This window comes from Sarcophilus harrisii, chromosome 4 (genome assembly GCF_902635505.1).
Source record: "Sarcophilus harrisii chromosome 4, mSarHar1.11, whole genome shotgun sequence".
Lineage (NCBI taxonomy): Eukaryota > Metazoa > Chordata > Mammalia > Dasyuromorphia > Dasyuridae > Sarcophilus > Sarcophilus harrisii.
Window position 1 is genome coordinate 88,665,839 of NC_045429.1, and position 17,844 is coordinate 88,683,682.

At 30.4% G+C, this 17,844-nt stretch overlaps 1 protein-coding gene across 2 annotated transcripts in view; it reads right to left on the reverse strand.

Moving 5' to 3' along the window:
• Nucleotides 1-17,844, reverse strand: part of KCNT2 (potassium sodium-activated channel subfamily T member 2) — a 542,167-nt gene that overhangs the window by 91,056 nt on the left and 433,267 nt on the right. The window contains exons 20-21 of one of the 2 annotated variants that reach the window (XM_031937080.1): nt 10,273-10,344; nt 6,004-6,138 (exon numbers count right to left, since the gene is read on the reverse strand). In XM_031937080.1, the coding sequence (XP_031792940.1) occupies nt 6,004-6,138; nt 10,273-10,344 (207 nt within the window). The remainder of the gene's footprint in view (nt 1-6,003; nt 6,139-10,272; nt 10,345-17,844) is intronic. The other variant, XM_031937081.1, reaches the window with a different exon arrangement.

Sequence of the window (17,844 nt, forward strand, 5' to 3'; positions counted from 1 at the left end):
ACCTTATTTTGGTATGAGGTGTGAGATTTAGGTCTATAGAAAATTTTGGATATATTATTTTCCAGTTTTCCCAGCAATTTTTGTCAAATATCAAGCTTTTATTACAAAATCCAGAGTTTGGGAGTTTATCAAATATTTATAAGCCTTGATTATTGTGTCATGTGTATCTAATCTATTTCACTAATCCACCATTCTATTTCATAGTTCCAAATAGATCTGATGAATCCTACTTTATAATGTAATTTTAGATTTGGTTCTGCTAAGGATCATCCTTCATTTTTTTTCATCAATTCCCTTGATATTCTTGACCTTTTGTTCATCCAAATGAATTTTGTTATTATTTTTCTAATTCCATAAAATAATTTTTTGGCAATTTGGTATGGCACTGAACAAGTAGACAGATTTAGGAAGAATTGTCATTTTTATTATTTTAACTTGTCCTATGCATGAGCAATTGATATTTTCCCAATTGTTTAGATCTGACTTTATTTGTGTGAGAAATGTTTTGTAATTGTTCATATAATTCCTAGGTTTATCTTGCAGATAGACCCCCAAATATTTTATTTTGTCTACAGTAAATTTAAATGGAATTTCTCTTTCTATCTCTTGCTGATGGGCTTTGTCAATAATATGCCTTTAAAATGGCTATGAAGAGGATGGCAGTGGAGATATAAGATGAAAGCAAATAACTGAGGAGATAGAAGATGATAAGAAAGTTGAAGTAGCAATGCAGATTATCTTAGAAATACAAAAATGATGGTAGAAAAAAGATAGAATGAGAATTCAGGGTAATAGTGTAAGAGGAAGATATTTTATTTATTTGATTCCCTCTGTTAAAAAGAGTTTAGCAGGGCTATTCTCAGAAGATAAGAAGTAACAGGAAAAAGAAATATTAAAGTTCCTAGATATAAAATAAACCCACATAAATCATCACCATTTCTATATATTATTGACCTCTCAGATTGGCTAAGATTATTATGTGCCAGAACTCTGAAACAAGGATTCTTACTCAGTGGAACTGATAAAGACAATGATTATCTAGTTTAGCATAGTGATTAATAAGTACTCTAAGTTCAGTATTATTGATTTAAACTTACAACAAATATTGGTTTCCTAGTAATATAATGATTGGTTTATACTCAGTTAAAACATATAAGCATGGACTGAGAGCCACAGAGGAGAAAGCTTCAGAAGACAGAGCAGAAGTTCAAGCTCTCGGAACCAAGGACAGACATTCATTTGATCTTCAGTCAGGCTACTGGTGGCAGGCTCTTCTCCTGCATTTCTCCACTAAGACCAAGGCCAGTCTGAAAAGCTCTCCAGAAAGCTGCCCAGCCCCAGGAAGGAGACAATAAAGGATCTGGACGTTTTTTTTTTATTCTTTTTTACTCTCCCATGTTTTTCCTCTTTCATTCTGATTTCTCTCTTCCAACATGATTCTTAAAATAATGTGTATTTAAAAAATAAAATAAAATGTTGAAGGCAAACAGAGAGAGAGCATTGATAAACAAATCAAAGCAATTGAAAATATTAAAGAGTACTTAATTATTTAACAGTGACAAAAACTTCAGTGTTCCAGAAAGATAAGGATTAATAAAAGGCCATTGGATTTGGCCATTACAAGATTATGAAAAATATTAGAGTAGTTTATTATAGTGTTGGGGTCATATGCCAAATAACAAGAAACTGAAAAAAAGGAGCATGCACAAATTACTCTGTAACTTTGGCAGTGAAAGATAGGAGAGGTATGGGAGTATGGAAAACAATTTCCCCTTAAAAGATGAGGTTTTTGAGTACTATTAATCCATTGGCATAATTGAAACTAGTAGAGGTGAAGAGAATAAAAAAAAAAAAAAGGAATGATCAAAGAAGCAGGATTCTAATCCATTGTATTATGATGAGAATCACACAAAATAAGGTATACAAAGGGCTCTGGAACCTTAGAGCATTTATTTATAAACTTCTGTTATTATGTATTATCATCATCATCATTAATAATATGGAATTAAAATGAATGGTTAAAAATTTCTAATAGAAAGGTAGTCTTGAAATTGCTTCAGAGACAAAAAAATATGTATGTGTGTGTGTGTGTTTTCTTACTATATTTTCCTTCTCTTGACAATCACATTCATTTAGATAGCTTCAACTATCATTTCATGCAGATGAGTCCTATATCAATAGTTCCATTGTTCCACTCCTTCCTGAGTTCAATCACTTTCTGAATTACCAACAGTTTACAGAGCAAGTCCAAATACAAGGTGCACCTTTACAATAAACTCAATATAGGAAGTCAAGCTTCTTATATCCTATATTCCTGCTCCTTCTTTCATGTTCTGTCAAGGGCAAAAATCCTACATTCAACTATTACTCTTTGGCTCTTTCTTCTTTTTCCCCTTTCAAATTTAATGAGTTATAAAGTCATGTTGAAAATATTTTGTGCTGGGCAGTTAGATCATGCAGTGGAAAGAGTGCTAGCCCTGAAGTCAGGAAGACCTGAGTTCAAATCCAGCCTCAGATAATTAATACTTCCTAACTGTGTGATCCTGGTCAAGTCACTTAACCCCAATTGCCTCAGAGAAAGAAAGAAAGAAAGAAAGAAAGAAAGAAAGAAAGAAAGAAAGAAAGAAAGAAAGAAAGAAAGAAAGAAGGAAGGAAGGAAGGAAGGAAGGAAGGAAGGAAGGAAGGAAGGAAGGAAGGAAGGAAGGAAGGAAGGAAGGAAGGAAGGAAGGAAAAAAAAAGAAAATATTTTGCACCCATTCCCTCTTTTCTTAATTCTCACTGAAATCCTTCTAGTACAATTGCACATTGCTACTTACATAGACTAATGTAATTTGTTAACCAATTTTCATAATGTACCTGTGTTCAAACTGTATTTTATACTATTGGATTTTGAAAAGGACTATGACTGAATAATATAACATTAGCCCCATGATGTCTTATTCACATATTTTATCTTCAGAAACATCTAACAGTATTTACGGACACTGAATCTCAATTGAATTGTGGCGTCTGCTATTTACATTATGGAGGAACTAATTGCCAAAATAGTAGGAGTCTGCCAATATAGATAAAGAAATCTGAATAATATGGGTAGATACTTATTTCCTCCTTAATAACTGAAGCAATTAATGCTTGTGCGTATATGCGTGCGACACACACACACACACACACACACACATACACAAAGAGATCTTACATAAATGCTGCTACTGAGTATACTTTCCTAAGTTTCCTAAAGTTGAATATGGAACTAATGCTGATACTTCCCCTTTATTATTAAGAAAGTATGAGGATAAATCAGTAAAATTCAATAATACACTATATATTGCCTATTACAGAAAAAGAAACATGCAAAGTGCTAGGAAGACAAATGCTATTTATTCTTCTACTATAAAAGCTCACATCTTTCTATAAAGTCACTAAGAATTCATCAGGAAAAAGATAGAGCATCATTAGAAAAGCCCAACTGTTGATATTACATTTATAGCATAAACATCTTTTTATTATAATTCTCATCATAATAAAAATGAAAATTCTAGAATTAGTCCACAATCACTATACCTTTACTGTTGAAGCTATAATTTACTTATATGGAATATGAGTTTTACTTTGAATATTGGACAGAAACCTCATCCTTCCAAATTAATTATTCTGTCATATTTTATATAGAAAAATTATCTATATAGCTGATTTAGTTGTTAAATTTTCCTTATTCTGACTTTGAAGGTAATTAAAAGTCAGTGTGGTATAGTAGAAAAAACAACATCACCAGAAATTAAGAGATGTGAATTTTAGTCAAATCTTAGCCATTTACTAATTTGGCAATACCATCACTTAACCACTATATGTTTCTTTTTGTTTTTTGTTATAAAATGACAAATTTTAACTACATGATTTCTGAAATCTAATTCAGTGAAAAATTACATAATAATGTGATTTAATTACAAGTTAGCTTTATTTCAAGTAGCTGTCTTGCCATGGAAACTTAAAAATTGCAAAGGAGCAAAAATCTGCAATCTTCCATACTACTGTATATTATTCAAGAAAAAGTGTAAAAATGTCTAAGTATAAAGGTCTGTTCATAGAAGAAAGATACAATTCTGTCTTCAGAGGATCATGTATGGCTTTATGAAAATAAGGAACATTTAATTTAATATTGAAGATAGAATAAAGTGAAAATTTAGGTAGTCTGGAATAAGTTAATTCCTTTAGACAATAAAGATTCCATATAAGAAAGTGATTATTAATTTCTGTGTAGACTAGTTCATACAAAGAATATTTTTTCAGCCACTGTCCACTTAAACTCAGAAATCTATATTGCTTGATGACCATGGATAAGAAGATGTGAAAGTTTCCTTCTAATTCAATGTTCCCTTAATTATATTACTGTTGGAAAGATACTTCAAAGTACATTTTTTTATTGATAGTAGATCACTAGCATAATTTTCATATAGCTAAATGCTGTTTATATAAATTGGAATTCTATTGTTCTGAAATAATAATACTCTCAACACTAACCCAATTGCTCTTTGAGATTGTTGCTAGTTAGCATTTTGTAATTGGTTAAGAGGCAAAGCTTCCTACTGAATAGTGACTAGGAACATAGTACTCAAGGAAAATGAGACAGGCTGCCTGGTGAGATTGTTGCATTTCCTGCCAATAGAAATATTCAAGCAATAACTAGATATCTACATGTTAGATATATTATAGAGATTATTTTTCTTTTGATTAGGAGGTTTAATTAGATAATTTCTAGAATAATTTTCAACTTGAATATTCTATACAAAGAGAGAAGTCAATTAAGTTCAAAAGAACTGCTTTGCCATTGCACCTCCCAATGAGATAGAAAACATATATTTATCTTATACACTTAAAAGTACTCAGAAAAGTAAACATACTATTGAAATATATTTATATATTGGATACCATTATATATGTATAAGTAGATATTATAATTTTAAGATAAGGAATTTAAGTTGACTTATAATAATGACCTGCATTTGTTTATTATTACTCATTCCACCTAAAAGAAAAGTAAATTGAAGACTGTATTTGAATAAACTCTGTGCATAGAACACAAAAATAGCAAAGAGAAAGTTGTACCTACATTCTCTGTCTAGATCAGTTAGATTTATAAAGTCAAGTTTATTTTTAACTCTGATTATTGACCTTATCAATATCATTTCTTGCTGAAACTGTTTATAGGGCAACCTTATGCAAGTGGTTCAGCTAAACCCATCATTACTATTGTAAATAGTTTTACAATCCTTGAATTATTCTCAATTTTATTACATTTGCTACATATGTGTTTGCTTTCAAAAATAATTCAATTATTAACTTCATTATACTATACGTCAATGTACATATCCATTTTCCTTATAATGTAGACCTGACATTGTCACTAGCCAAGAAGTATTTAAGGCTCAAGGATTTCTGTGGACTTCTTATTCTTTAATCTGAGGCCTACTTTTGTGATTTTTGTTTGATTGAGTTTTCCAACATTCAAGAAAATATACAGGCAAAGATTAGGAGATGTCACAATCATCTTTCTACTTAGCAAGGAGAATTTGTCTCAAACTTCCCATCAATGAAAGACAAAATTCACAAGAAGAAAATTCAGATTTCTAAAATGATCAACATGAAAATTACATAACTTCAATTCTGGCTTAAAAATATTTGAAATAGTACTTAAATTAAAATTTTAAAAATATATTAACACGTGTACTTGTATACTTACATATGTATATGCAAATACATGTATGCATATATATATATATATACATATATATATATATATATATATTATGTATGTTTGGAGGCAAATAGCATAGTAATAAACAAGGACAAGGTGGTGTTTACAATTTCTGTATAGTCAAGTTAGCTGGAAGTAGCAAGCTAAGTTCTTATATCTATCATTCATAGACACATCTATACAACTTGATTTTTTTTTTTTACCCCAAATTACCTTAGGAAAATGTATTGTCTGATTTTTCTGATTCTTACCTGAAGAGGGTTTGCACATTTACAATAGTTTTGGCATCTGCCATGTAGTCTTCCTCAGCACTCATAGTACTCTCTTTATCCACAACCACCATGTTGGCAGCAAATGTTACTCCACACCTAAGCAAGTCATCTAAGCTTTTGTAAAAATGAGCAGATAGAAACAAATTTTTAAAAATAATACAGAATTAGAATCAATTTATTTAAAAATATGCTTATTCTGGCAGGTTTAATTGCTTCTTTTAACTCCTATGCAGTTGTCCGTATAAGTACAGGAGTTAATGTTTTCACAGAAAATGTACCAGCCAAATTAAATGAGAACTCTGCTATTATGTAGGGTGATCCAGAAGTCTTAGTGCAGTTTTATATTATCTTGAAATTGGATTAATACTTTTGGGACACCTTGCATTTGCTCCAATGTCAAAATAATTATAACCCCGATTAAATTAGTATTAGAGATGAAATTCATTTTGCTAGTTTTCGGTTTAAAAATGTGTTTTAAAAGATAGAGCAATATTGACAAATGAAATAAAAATGCTAAACATTTCACAACAAAATAGTAATAAAATTAGAACATTTCAGACCTGTACTGTGCAAACAAAATGTAATCTTAAAGATGAAGCATCTTAACAGTTTATTCTTAAAGATATTAGGAAATTAAAAGAAAGTTATTATACATGACTTGGGAGGATCAAGTAAAAAGAATAAAGAAAAATATGTAGAATTTTCACTTTGTAAAATGTAATTCTTTTCTTACATGTCAATATGCACAATTGATATAGAATAAGCTTATGTTAGGCTTACTATCAAGTGTATCTAATATGTCTTATGCATATATTCTGATATACCAGTACAACAAATTTGAATAATTGTTTTTCCTAAAGAATCTAGATATGACTATTTGGAGACTATAAAACAAATGTAGCCTATATACTACAATAAATATTGACTACTATTCATTCAATGCCTTAGTATTCTATTTATATAAAATTCACTATTATTAAAGCCCCAAGAAGGAAATAATACTTTAATAAGCTCTGTTTCATACAAACCAGGAAAAAGGAGTAAAATGCAAGAGTGAGTGACCAGATTGGAAAGTGAAAAGACTGCTTTAGTATGAAGTCTGTTGAAGACACATGAGGAGAGATGGATTAGTAAGTCTTGCTGTCTCTTTGGATTAAAAGTAGAATACATAAAATTAAAGGTATTTTTAAGTAATTGACTGAAGTGGCAACTCTTTTAGGATGTTTTGTAATTATATGATGAGTTGGGTTAGCCATACATTATTATTTGGAACCATTTTCCTTTCATGATATTGCAGGGAGACAGGATTGCTTACTCTTTTATAAAATGAGAGGGTATTAACAAAGCTGTGGGTCCATGTACCCCAGGAGTAGACCATAAAAAACATTTCTCTTGAATCAGGAACAAGGTTCTGTGGCTGAGATTTTAAGGCTAAAACTGTGAAAACAAAATGTTATTCCAAATAAATCTCCTATGGAGAGAGGGGCCAGGATCACAACATCCCAATAAGATTAATTTTTAACTACCTGTGAATAATCATTTTTTTAACCTAGGAAACTTAAACGTCAATGAATCTACCAAAATAAATAAATAGGAAAAGATAGAAAATGAAAGTGATAGGTATTTCTTCACCATGAAAGTTACATCTAAGTTGCTTAGATGACTTCAATCCACCTTACTGAATTGTCAAGTCACTTCACCATCTTTCAATATTGTTGTCCAACAGTGTGTTCGTGAAATATATCATATTCAAAAAGATAAGCATAAATTAAGATCTTAATATGACTAGAAAATAATGCATTAAAAAGAATCAACATAGCAAAAATGACCATTTACATAAAAGAACAAGTTTATCCATGAATGGGAAAAAACAATGAATGAACAGTTAAAGTAAATTCATTCAGTGGTAAATGTGCTATATAGTGGAAATACTAAGTCTATATCTATTAATATATCATTCTGTATTTGGTCTCACAAAAGTCCAAAATTTTTATCAAAAATTATTATTTAGGTGAAAATTTTTGTAACAGAGAATGAATTCCTATGTAAAGAAACAAATAACCATGCCCAAATGTATGGGATAATTCTCAATTTGAATAATACAGGTTTTCCTCTGAATTGGGACTAAAAGTTATAGTAATTTGTAAGAAATAACATTTGAAAATATAATGAATAAATAGAAACAAATAATCAACGCAACACAATTAACTGCACATAAAAGATATTTAACACACATTTGTTTAATAAATTGTTAAAATTTTAATCATCAAACAGGTTATTTCTATTCATGAGTTGATCTGTTCCAATCCATAAATAACTGCTTTCTAATTATTTCTTCATGTGTCACACTACTCTGTTGTCTTTTTAAAGGAGAACACTTAACTACTCCTTGCCAGTAGAGATTTACTGTGCCCAATTTTACCTGAAACTGAATTTAGAGAAAAATCTTTTTAAAAAGGCAATAGTTATTAATGCTAGTAATTTATCTCAGAGAAAGTGGTGATAGGAAAAAAAATAGCTGCTTTTCTTCTCTATGCTTTTCCAAGGCACTTAGGATAGCTTTGACTACATGACCAGTAAAGTCCTTGCCAAGTACAGAATTTCTGACATTCACAGACATCAACTTCTAACTTTCTTGATAGGAACAAAAAAAGTCTCTTTCACAGCAGAGGGATGCAGGTTAGTTTTCTCTACATGTTATAGGTTCCACAACATCCTTCCCTGATAATACCCAATTGTATCCCTTTTAAGGGTGAGATGTAGAGCATAACCTTATGTACATGTATCTGTTTTTGTTCATATATGCATAGAAAGATTTAATCCTCTATCACAAAGGCTTTTTTACCAAAAAACAAAACCCACAATAATCTGATCTATATCCACAATTCTATGGAATGAGAAAAATGTCATTATATTCCATAATATATATTTTAAAAAAACAACAAAAATGACATCAGTGATTCATTGTCTTTTTTAGGTGTTTTTTTGTTTGTTTTTTGTTTTGTTTTAGCTCATTGCAAAACTGCAAAGGAAAACACAGGTGAAAAAATGGTTATTTTATCTGTAAAGAAGAGACTTGGGAATGCAAATGTATAGATATTATATATAAATAATATGTGTATTAAATGACTTTATAATTTTGAATTAAATTCTTAATATGGCAATGTATTACAAATAAATTACAATGTACAAAATACAATATAAATACAATACAAATATAAATTACGATATAAATAATATGAATAAAATGGGGGAAAAACATTTTAGTCTATGCACAGCTTTAAATTCATTCAGGAGCCAATAGCCACTTTCAAATTTTCAAAAAAGAAAAGATCAATGGTTATTGACAAAACATTTATTATTGAAGTAATAAATTTGAGACTTTTAAAGTTGAATAATGCATTTTCCCTAAATTTAAGAACACAAGCATTAAAGGGCATAAACCAAAAGTAAAATGCAAAAGTTTTTTTCCCCCTTTAGAAAGGCCTCTGAACTGAGATTAAAATAGATAAAAGTATGTTTATGTGATAAGACTTTTAATGGTAACTAACCTTTTAAATTTTTAAAAGTCAACTCATAATTGCATTTCAACCCTAGCACATCACAAGACCTATTATTATAGTTTATTTATAAAATAGTTTAAACTTTGGAAATTTCAGCTTCTGAGATATAGGAATTATAAGAGCATGGTAAACATTAGAGGAAATGTTACAACTTTAGAGATTTTTTTTATCATTTCAGCTTAGGGAAAAGTTAGTGTATATATATATATATATATATATATATATATATATAATTTTCTAATTATTCCTCCATTTAATAAGATTGCAAGTAAAGGTATTTAGGGAATCTCTGAATTTAGATGTTCCTATCTCTATAACAATGAAATCACAAGAATTTCAATTCTTCCCATAACTGTATAATGCATATTGTTGACATTAATGATGCCAATACTATAAAAATTCCAAGAATTTCATTCAGCCAAAGATACAACACTGAAGCAAGCTTTGGAAATTGAGCAAAACTGGGCATGCAATAAATTTCTTATTTTATTGTTGAGGGTAGGATTCTGGACAGGAATTTTAAATACGAGAACTAAAATACAAGAACATTAGCTCTTCATGCAAAGTGTACCACTTTTGAAATACTGGCATTGCACCACACACTAATCATGCAGGTACAAAACAGAGCATACAACAAAGCACAGAATACTACAATGTTTATTGTGCCAAGAATTATATCACCTACTTGTCAATAGAGCCCACCATGTAGTAAACCATTGGAAACCAACAGATGGCATCCAGAAAATGCATATCTGGCCTACGTAACAGATGGGTTACAAAATGAAACATAACATCACAACACTTGCAGCACTTTGAATGAAACCTACTTAAATTGGCTTAACTTACATTGACAAAATGGTCACTGATGACCAAATTTATTTTTAAGAAAATAAAGCAATTTATATTTTTATTTGCAAAAGAAACTGTATCTTGTACTTGTCATAAAGAATGAGCAAAATAAAATATACTTAAAAATATAAAAAGAGTTTTTGAACTTTCAAAACAGAAACAAGATGGCACAATCCTATAAAAATATTTTGACAATAAATTTTATCCAATGACTAAAAAAGAGACATTGCTGGGAAACAATCTTCAATCAGGATCTCTAAAAAGATATTGAACTAATAATTTTCTACTTATAAAGTCATCAAAATTCAAGTTATATATGCATTCTAAGTTAATCTAAAGAGAACTTTCACATAAATATATGCAAAATGAATCACTGCATCAATTAATATCAATGTATAACATTTGAAAAATATTTATATATGTATATTTATATATTAATGATAGCTCATAGTTATCTATGAGAAATATTTATACTCTTAAGTAAATAAAAAGGTATGTTATATTTCCCGTAGCTATATTGAAATCCTGAGTGACAGTAGGTAACAATTCTAAATTCAATTATTTCTTTGTACAGGTTGTACAGACTAACTTGGTGAAGTGGTAATAATATTCTCACAAAAGCAATTTACTAACTATTAATAAGGTTAGTCTATTACTTCCTTGCCAAGTTTACTACTATTAATAGTGAAATTGGCAAAAACTAATAGACTAACCTTTAGAATTAATCTTCAATTAGAAACTATATTACTTACAAAAATAAATATAATATTTATTACACTAAAATAGTGATATATATGTAGACATATGCAACTATATTATGTAAATTGTCATTTATTTGTATATATGTACATATATGTATATATAGAGAGTGTGTATGTATATGTATATATATATATATATATATATATATATTGATGCAAACATGCACACACATATACATAGACACTACTCTGATTAAAAACAGCAGAGGGCACTTTTGTTTATATTATTAAATTACACATTTAAATTCATTCTTCATGAAATTTACAAAACCCAAAAGAAACAGGTGCATTCTTATACATTAGTAAGTTTCTTCCTTTGTTTGTTGCTTTTGCTATAAATCATTCTAATTAAAAGAATGATCACAATAAATAGCTTATAATACTGAAATATATGTTTCATATGTATAAGTGATGATAATGATAATATTTGAATTAAGCTTTATTTTAATCACTCTTTCCTAATCAGCACACTGTAAAATGCAGGTAGATGAAGATAAATGAGGTAAATAAGCTTATATATTTACTTGTCTAAGTTGGAAGAGAAAGACCCATATGTGTATATGTGTACATATAATAGTTAAATACTAACTATACTAGTTTCTATCTATGGTTCTTTGAGCAATTTCCTTAACCTTTATGAGAATCAGTTTCCTCAAGTATAAAGTAAAAGGATGGACCAGAGGGCCTCTAAGGTTCCTTCCAATTTTCATTTTAAGAACCAATTGATGATAAATTTTCCCACAAGAGTGTTTTCCATAAATGTAAGACTAATGAGGCAGGAGGAGACTTTAATTGCAATTAATTAAATTGCATATTTTTATGTACATAGCAATATATGTGTGCATGTTTAAAATTATGAGCATGGTCCAATACACATATATTTATAAAATATATGGCTTAATTAGAATTGTACTTAAGCACTTTCCTTTCAGCATTATAATCCATGGAGTGTGGGAGCATATATCACTTCCATGTAAAATTTGATATAAATTAACATTAACCTGTCTTATTGTTTTGATACACACACATTAAATTTTCACAAATGAATAATACCACCCATCAAAAGACACAGAATGATTGAAAAAATATTTTAAAATATTTCAATGAGATGGTCTTCTGGCCCGAGCTTGCACTGATTTTTACATTATCTTTGAAGAAGCAATTTTAAATTAACAAAGAAAATTTTATTATATAGATAGGATTTTGCTCTGTTCAAGGATTTTTTTTTTTAAGGAAAGGCATAATGATAATAAACTAGTGATCTGGAGTTAGGAAACTTATCTTCAAGTCCTGGCTCTGTTACAATTTTTCTTTTTGACCTTACATATATCCATTTGGATTATTTATGCTGTGGGGAAGATATCAGCTCCATAAAGTCTCTTGAGGACTTTATAAATGCAAAGATTTTTATCACACTGATTTGTATTCATAGATGATCTCTATAAATAAATTACCCCTCTCTCCAATAAATCAAATCCAGTGATGATTCTATTTTGAAACATAATCTTATCATCATTTTTATAAAAACATTAAATTTGTTTCTTTAAAAATCAAATGAGATGATATTTTTAAAGTGCTTAGTACAGTGTTTGACACAGAGTAGATTCAATATAAGCATATAAATATGTATTTTTGTAGTCCTACTGGAAATAAATTAAAGTCTCCATTCTTACAATTATTTTGCAATATTATTTTTTAATCATTGAGTTAACCTCAACCTGGGAAAGTATTTCTAGGCATTGTATTTGGCCATGAATTGGTTATTTTAAAAGTGAAGCAAAAGTAATTTTATACAAATTAACTGAAATAATAGCAATATTCTTGTGATAAAAGTATTATATTGTGATGTGATACTTTGGCAATACAACAAAATATCAGGAATAGTCTAAGAAAAATCTAAGATTTTTATCAGAGTATATAACCCTTCAACTGCTGGAGTCAAACTACCTAGGACTTAATAGATAACTCCAAACAAGATACTAGTATTCAGAATAAATACATTCAAATCAAAGCAGTCATCTATTGCTTAACAGATAAAGACCTATATTCTGGCAAGAGACCTTGCTGGAAAATAAAAATAATATTTTGGATAACCCAGGTTGAAGGTGGCTATATCAATGGCAAATATATATTTGATGACATAAAGAATGATGCTGTGTAATGACCTGATAGTTGGGAGTCATAGAAGAAAGTAGGAGACTATTTTAACTAAAGCACATTTAACAAAAGAAAAAAAAAAAAAACTAGAAGAGAAAAACAAATTAAGTGTTGTACTTGAGCACACAGTATAAAAATTAATTTTAAACTTAGGCTTTCCTGACTTCAATTTCTGAATTTTAACTATTAAATCAAGTAATCTTTACCAGCCAAAGTAATTAATTAGAATTAGACAAAATATTATATATTTAAAATTTGAAGGTAATTTAGAGGTCATATCTTCTCTAAACTAAATAAATTAAAGTACTACTCTATCTACTTATCTCCCCCAATATCTTTAAAATAATTAACCTTTTAATATTAATTCTTCTAAAAGGCAATGGGAAGATGCTTAGTATGCATAATTACAGTGCAATGTAAATGATAACTTGGGTGAGAGAATTCTGAAAAATCTATAATTGAAAACTTTGTCTGAAAAATAAATCAGTCTAGTAATTTAGTGAAAATTATTATAATGATACACCAAAAAAATAGACAAAAATAGAGTGATTAATTAGTAAAATTTAGAGATCTACATGATATTCAGATGGTTAATTCTGTGGAAGATTTTTTAAAAGGCATGATTTAGAATTATTTAGGATAATAAGGAATAGTAGGGTTGCAATTTGCATCAAGGAGGGCACTGCCAATATCACCAAAATGATAAAGTATAAGCATTTTTTCAACAAAACTAAGACTATGGACTTTAAATGTTGATATTTTGCGAATATTGTAATATAATATAGTAAAAAGACCTACATATGGTGATACCATAAGATAAGAGTTACTATCTGCTTAAGGAGGGAGCAAACAACCATAGTTAAAGCTTCCATGACAATTATTATTAGAATCAGGTCTGCAAGTGTCCACTGAACTTACATTCTTTCTATCTTTTCATATCATCCCCTTGCCATGTACTCTATGATGCACCAAATCTTTACTTTTCTCTTCAATTCCCCTTCATAGGGAATGAGCATTAGTTTTATTCTTATCATTTTTGATAGTGGCTAGAACATCAGAGGGGATGCCAGAGATGAATAAATGTTGCTGGGAAAGCATATTTCAAAGAGTGGTCAATGACTGCTTAGACATTTAATTTTAACTTTAATTGCAGTTTAGTGTAGTGTCCGAACTAGCTCTCTGGAGGGACTGGCCTTGATCTTATTGGATGAGTGCAGGAGGCAGGAGTGCCATCATGGGGATGGTCAAGGATGGAATGTGTCTATTTCTAGTCCTCTCGGCACCTAAATACCTCAGTATGATTACATCATTCCAGCACTCTAAATATGTGTGAACTAGAGAACTATTGTGTCATCAATCACACTGCATTAACACCCTGCTGTAAGTATCTTTGCTTCAAATATACTTTTCTCAGAGTTTCCCAACATCTGCAGTCCTCTACAGTTTAGGAAGGCAAGTAAAAACAAATTCAATTATAAATCATTTAATCAATATGCATTTATTAAGGGACTACTATGTGCTAGGCACTATATTACTCATTAGGGAAACAAGAATAAAAATTTTAAAGTTCCCAGTCTCAGGAGGTAGATCATATTCCCATAAAAAGCATATTTAGAATATATGCAAAATAATCATACATTTGTGGAGAGTGACCCTAGCTTCTTCCAGTACCAGGAAGGTCTATGTAGGAAGCTGAAGTTGATGTATGTTGAAGTAAAACTAGGATTCCAACAGGTGAAAATGAAAAGGAAATATCCTAGGAGCATAGGGAACAGTCAGTGCAAAGGCAAGGAGAAAGAAAATTTTCTGTTGTATATAAAAGTGAAAATGCTGTATAAGTGAATAGCAGAAGGCCAGAGTGTGAAGAGCTTTAAATTTTTATTTTATTTTATTTTATTATTTTTTTATTTATTTAATAGCCTTTTATTTACAGGTTATATGCATGGGTAACTTTACAGCATTAACAATTGCCAAACCTCTTGTTCCAATTTTTCACCGAAGAGCTTTAAATTTAAAATAGAATATTTGATCTTATAGGTAATCATGAAGCACTTGAATATATTGGGGGATGGAGTATTGGAAGGGATAGCAGAATTAGATCAGCATTTTAGGAAATCCATTTCCTGCAGATCTGTGGAAGAGGCATCTACAATGTCTATAATTTGTTAAGATGTTTTCTATAAACCAAAAAGAAATGGAGAGAACAATTAAAGATCGGGTGGGGGGGAAAGTGTAATTTCAGAAGAGGAAGCAAATGGAGAAAAAGGTTTTAAAGCTTGAGGAAAAATAGATTAGCAAAGTGTGTGTGTGTGTGTGTGTGTGTGTGTGTGTGTGTGTGTGTGTGTGTGAAATAGATGGATACTAGTAGCAAGGCAAAAACACTCAATTATCTAATTCTCCAAATTTAATGGATTTAGGGGTATTCTGAGGGATGTCAAAGAATGGAATGGATTAGAATTTTCACATGAATCTAATTTACAAAGCCATTAGACAAGAATATTTCTTCCCTCATTCTATGAACAGTGAATCTAGAGTCATGGCAAAGGACCAAAAAGACTGCAATCATTCCCAATAAGATCAGGAGTGAAACAAGATTGCCCACTATCACCATTACTATTCAATATTGTATTAGAAATGCTAGCTTTGGCAATAAGAGTTCAGAAAGAGATTAAAGGAATTAGAGTAGGCAATGAGGAAAACAAATTATCACTCTTTGCTGATATGATGGTATACTTAGAGAACCCTGGAGATTCTACCAAAAAGTCATTAGAAATAATCCATAACTTTAGCAAAGTTGCAGGATACAAAATAAACACACATAAATCATCAGCATTCTTATATATCCCTAACAAAATCCAACAGTCAGAGTTACAAAGAGAAATTCCATTTAAAGTAACTACTGATAGTATAAAATACTTAGGAATCTATCTGCCCAGGGAAAACCAGAAACTTTATGAGCAAAACTACAAAACACTTTTCACACAAATTAAGTCTGATCTAACCAACTGGAAAAATATTAAATGCTCTTGGATAGGGCGACCAAATATAATAAAGAGACAGTACTACCTAAATTAATCTATTTGTTTAGCACTATACCAATCAGACTCCCAAAAAACTATTTTAATGACCTAGAAAAAATAACAACAAAATTCATATGGAAAAACAAAAGGTCAAGAATTTCAAGGGTATTAATGGAAAAAAAAAAAAATGAAGGTGGCTTAGCTGTACCAGATCTAAAATTATATTATAGAGCAGCAGTTACCAAAACCATTTGGTATTGGTTAAGGAATAGATTAGTTGATCAGTGGAATAGGTTAAGTTCAAAGGACAAAACAGTCAATAACTATAGCAACCTAGTGTTTGACAAACCTAAAGACCCCAGCTTTGGGGATAAGAACGTGTGGCAGAAACTAGGCATCGACCCACACTTAACACCATACACCAAGATAAGGTCAAAATGGGTTCATGACCTAGGCATAAAGAATGAGATTATAAATAAATTAGAGGAACACAGGATAGTTTACCTCTTAGACCTATGGAAGAGGAAGGGATTTATGACCAAAGAGGAACTAGCGATCATTACTGATCACAAAATAGAAAATTTTGATTATACCAAACTGAAAAATTTTTGTACAAACAAAACTAATGCAGACAAGATTAGAAGGGAAGCAATAAACTGGAAAAATATATTTTACAGTCAAAGGTTTTGATAAAGGACTCATTTCCAAAATATATAGAGAATTGACTCTATAAAAAATCAAGCCATTGTCTAATTGATAAATGGTCAAAGGATATGAACAGACAATTCTCAGACAAAGAAATTTAAACTATTTCTGGCCATATGAAAAGATTCTCCAAGTCATTATTAATCAGAGTAATGCAAATTAAGACAACTCTGAGATACTACTATACACCTGTCAGACTGGCTAGAATGACAGGGAAAGATAATGCGGAATGTTGGAGGGGATGTGGGAAAACAGGGACACTAATACATTATTGGTGGAATTGTGAATACATCCAACCATTCTGGAGAGCAATTTGGAACTATGCTCAAAAAGTTATCAAATTGTGCATACCCTTTGATCCAGCAGTGTTACTACTGGGCTTATATCCCAAAGAGATCATAAAGAAGGGAAAGGGACCTGTATGTGCACAGATGTTTCTGGCAGCCCTCTTTGTAGTGGCCAGAAACTGGAAACTGAGTGGATGCCCATCAGTTAGAGAATGGCTGAATAAATTGTGGTATATGAATATTATAGAATATTATTGTTCTGTAAGAAATGACCAACAGGATGATTTCAGAAAGGCCTGGAGAGACTTACACCAACTGATGCTGAGTGAAACGAGCAGGGCCAGGAGATCATTATATACTTCAACAACACTAGTATATGATGACCAATTCTGATGGACCTGGCCATCCTCAGCAATGAGATGAACCAAATCAGTTCCAATGGAGCAGTAATGAACTGAACCAGCTATGCCCAGTGAAA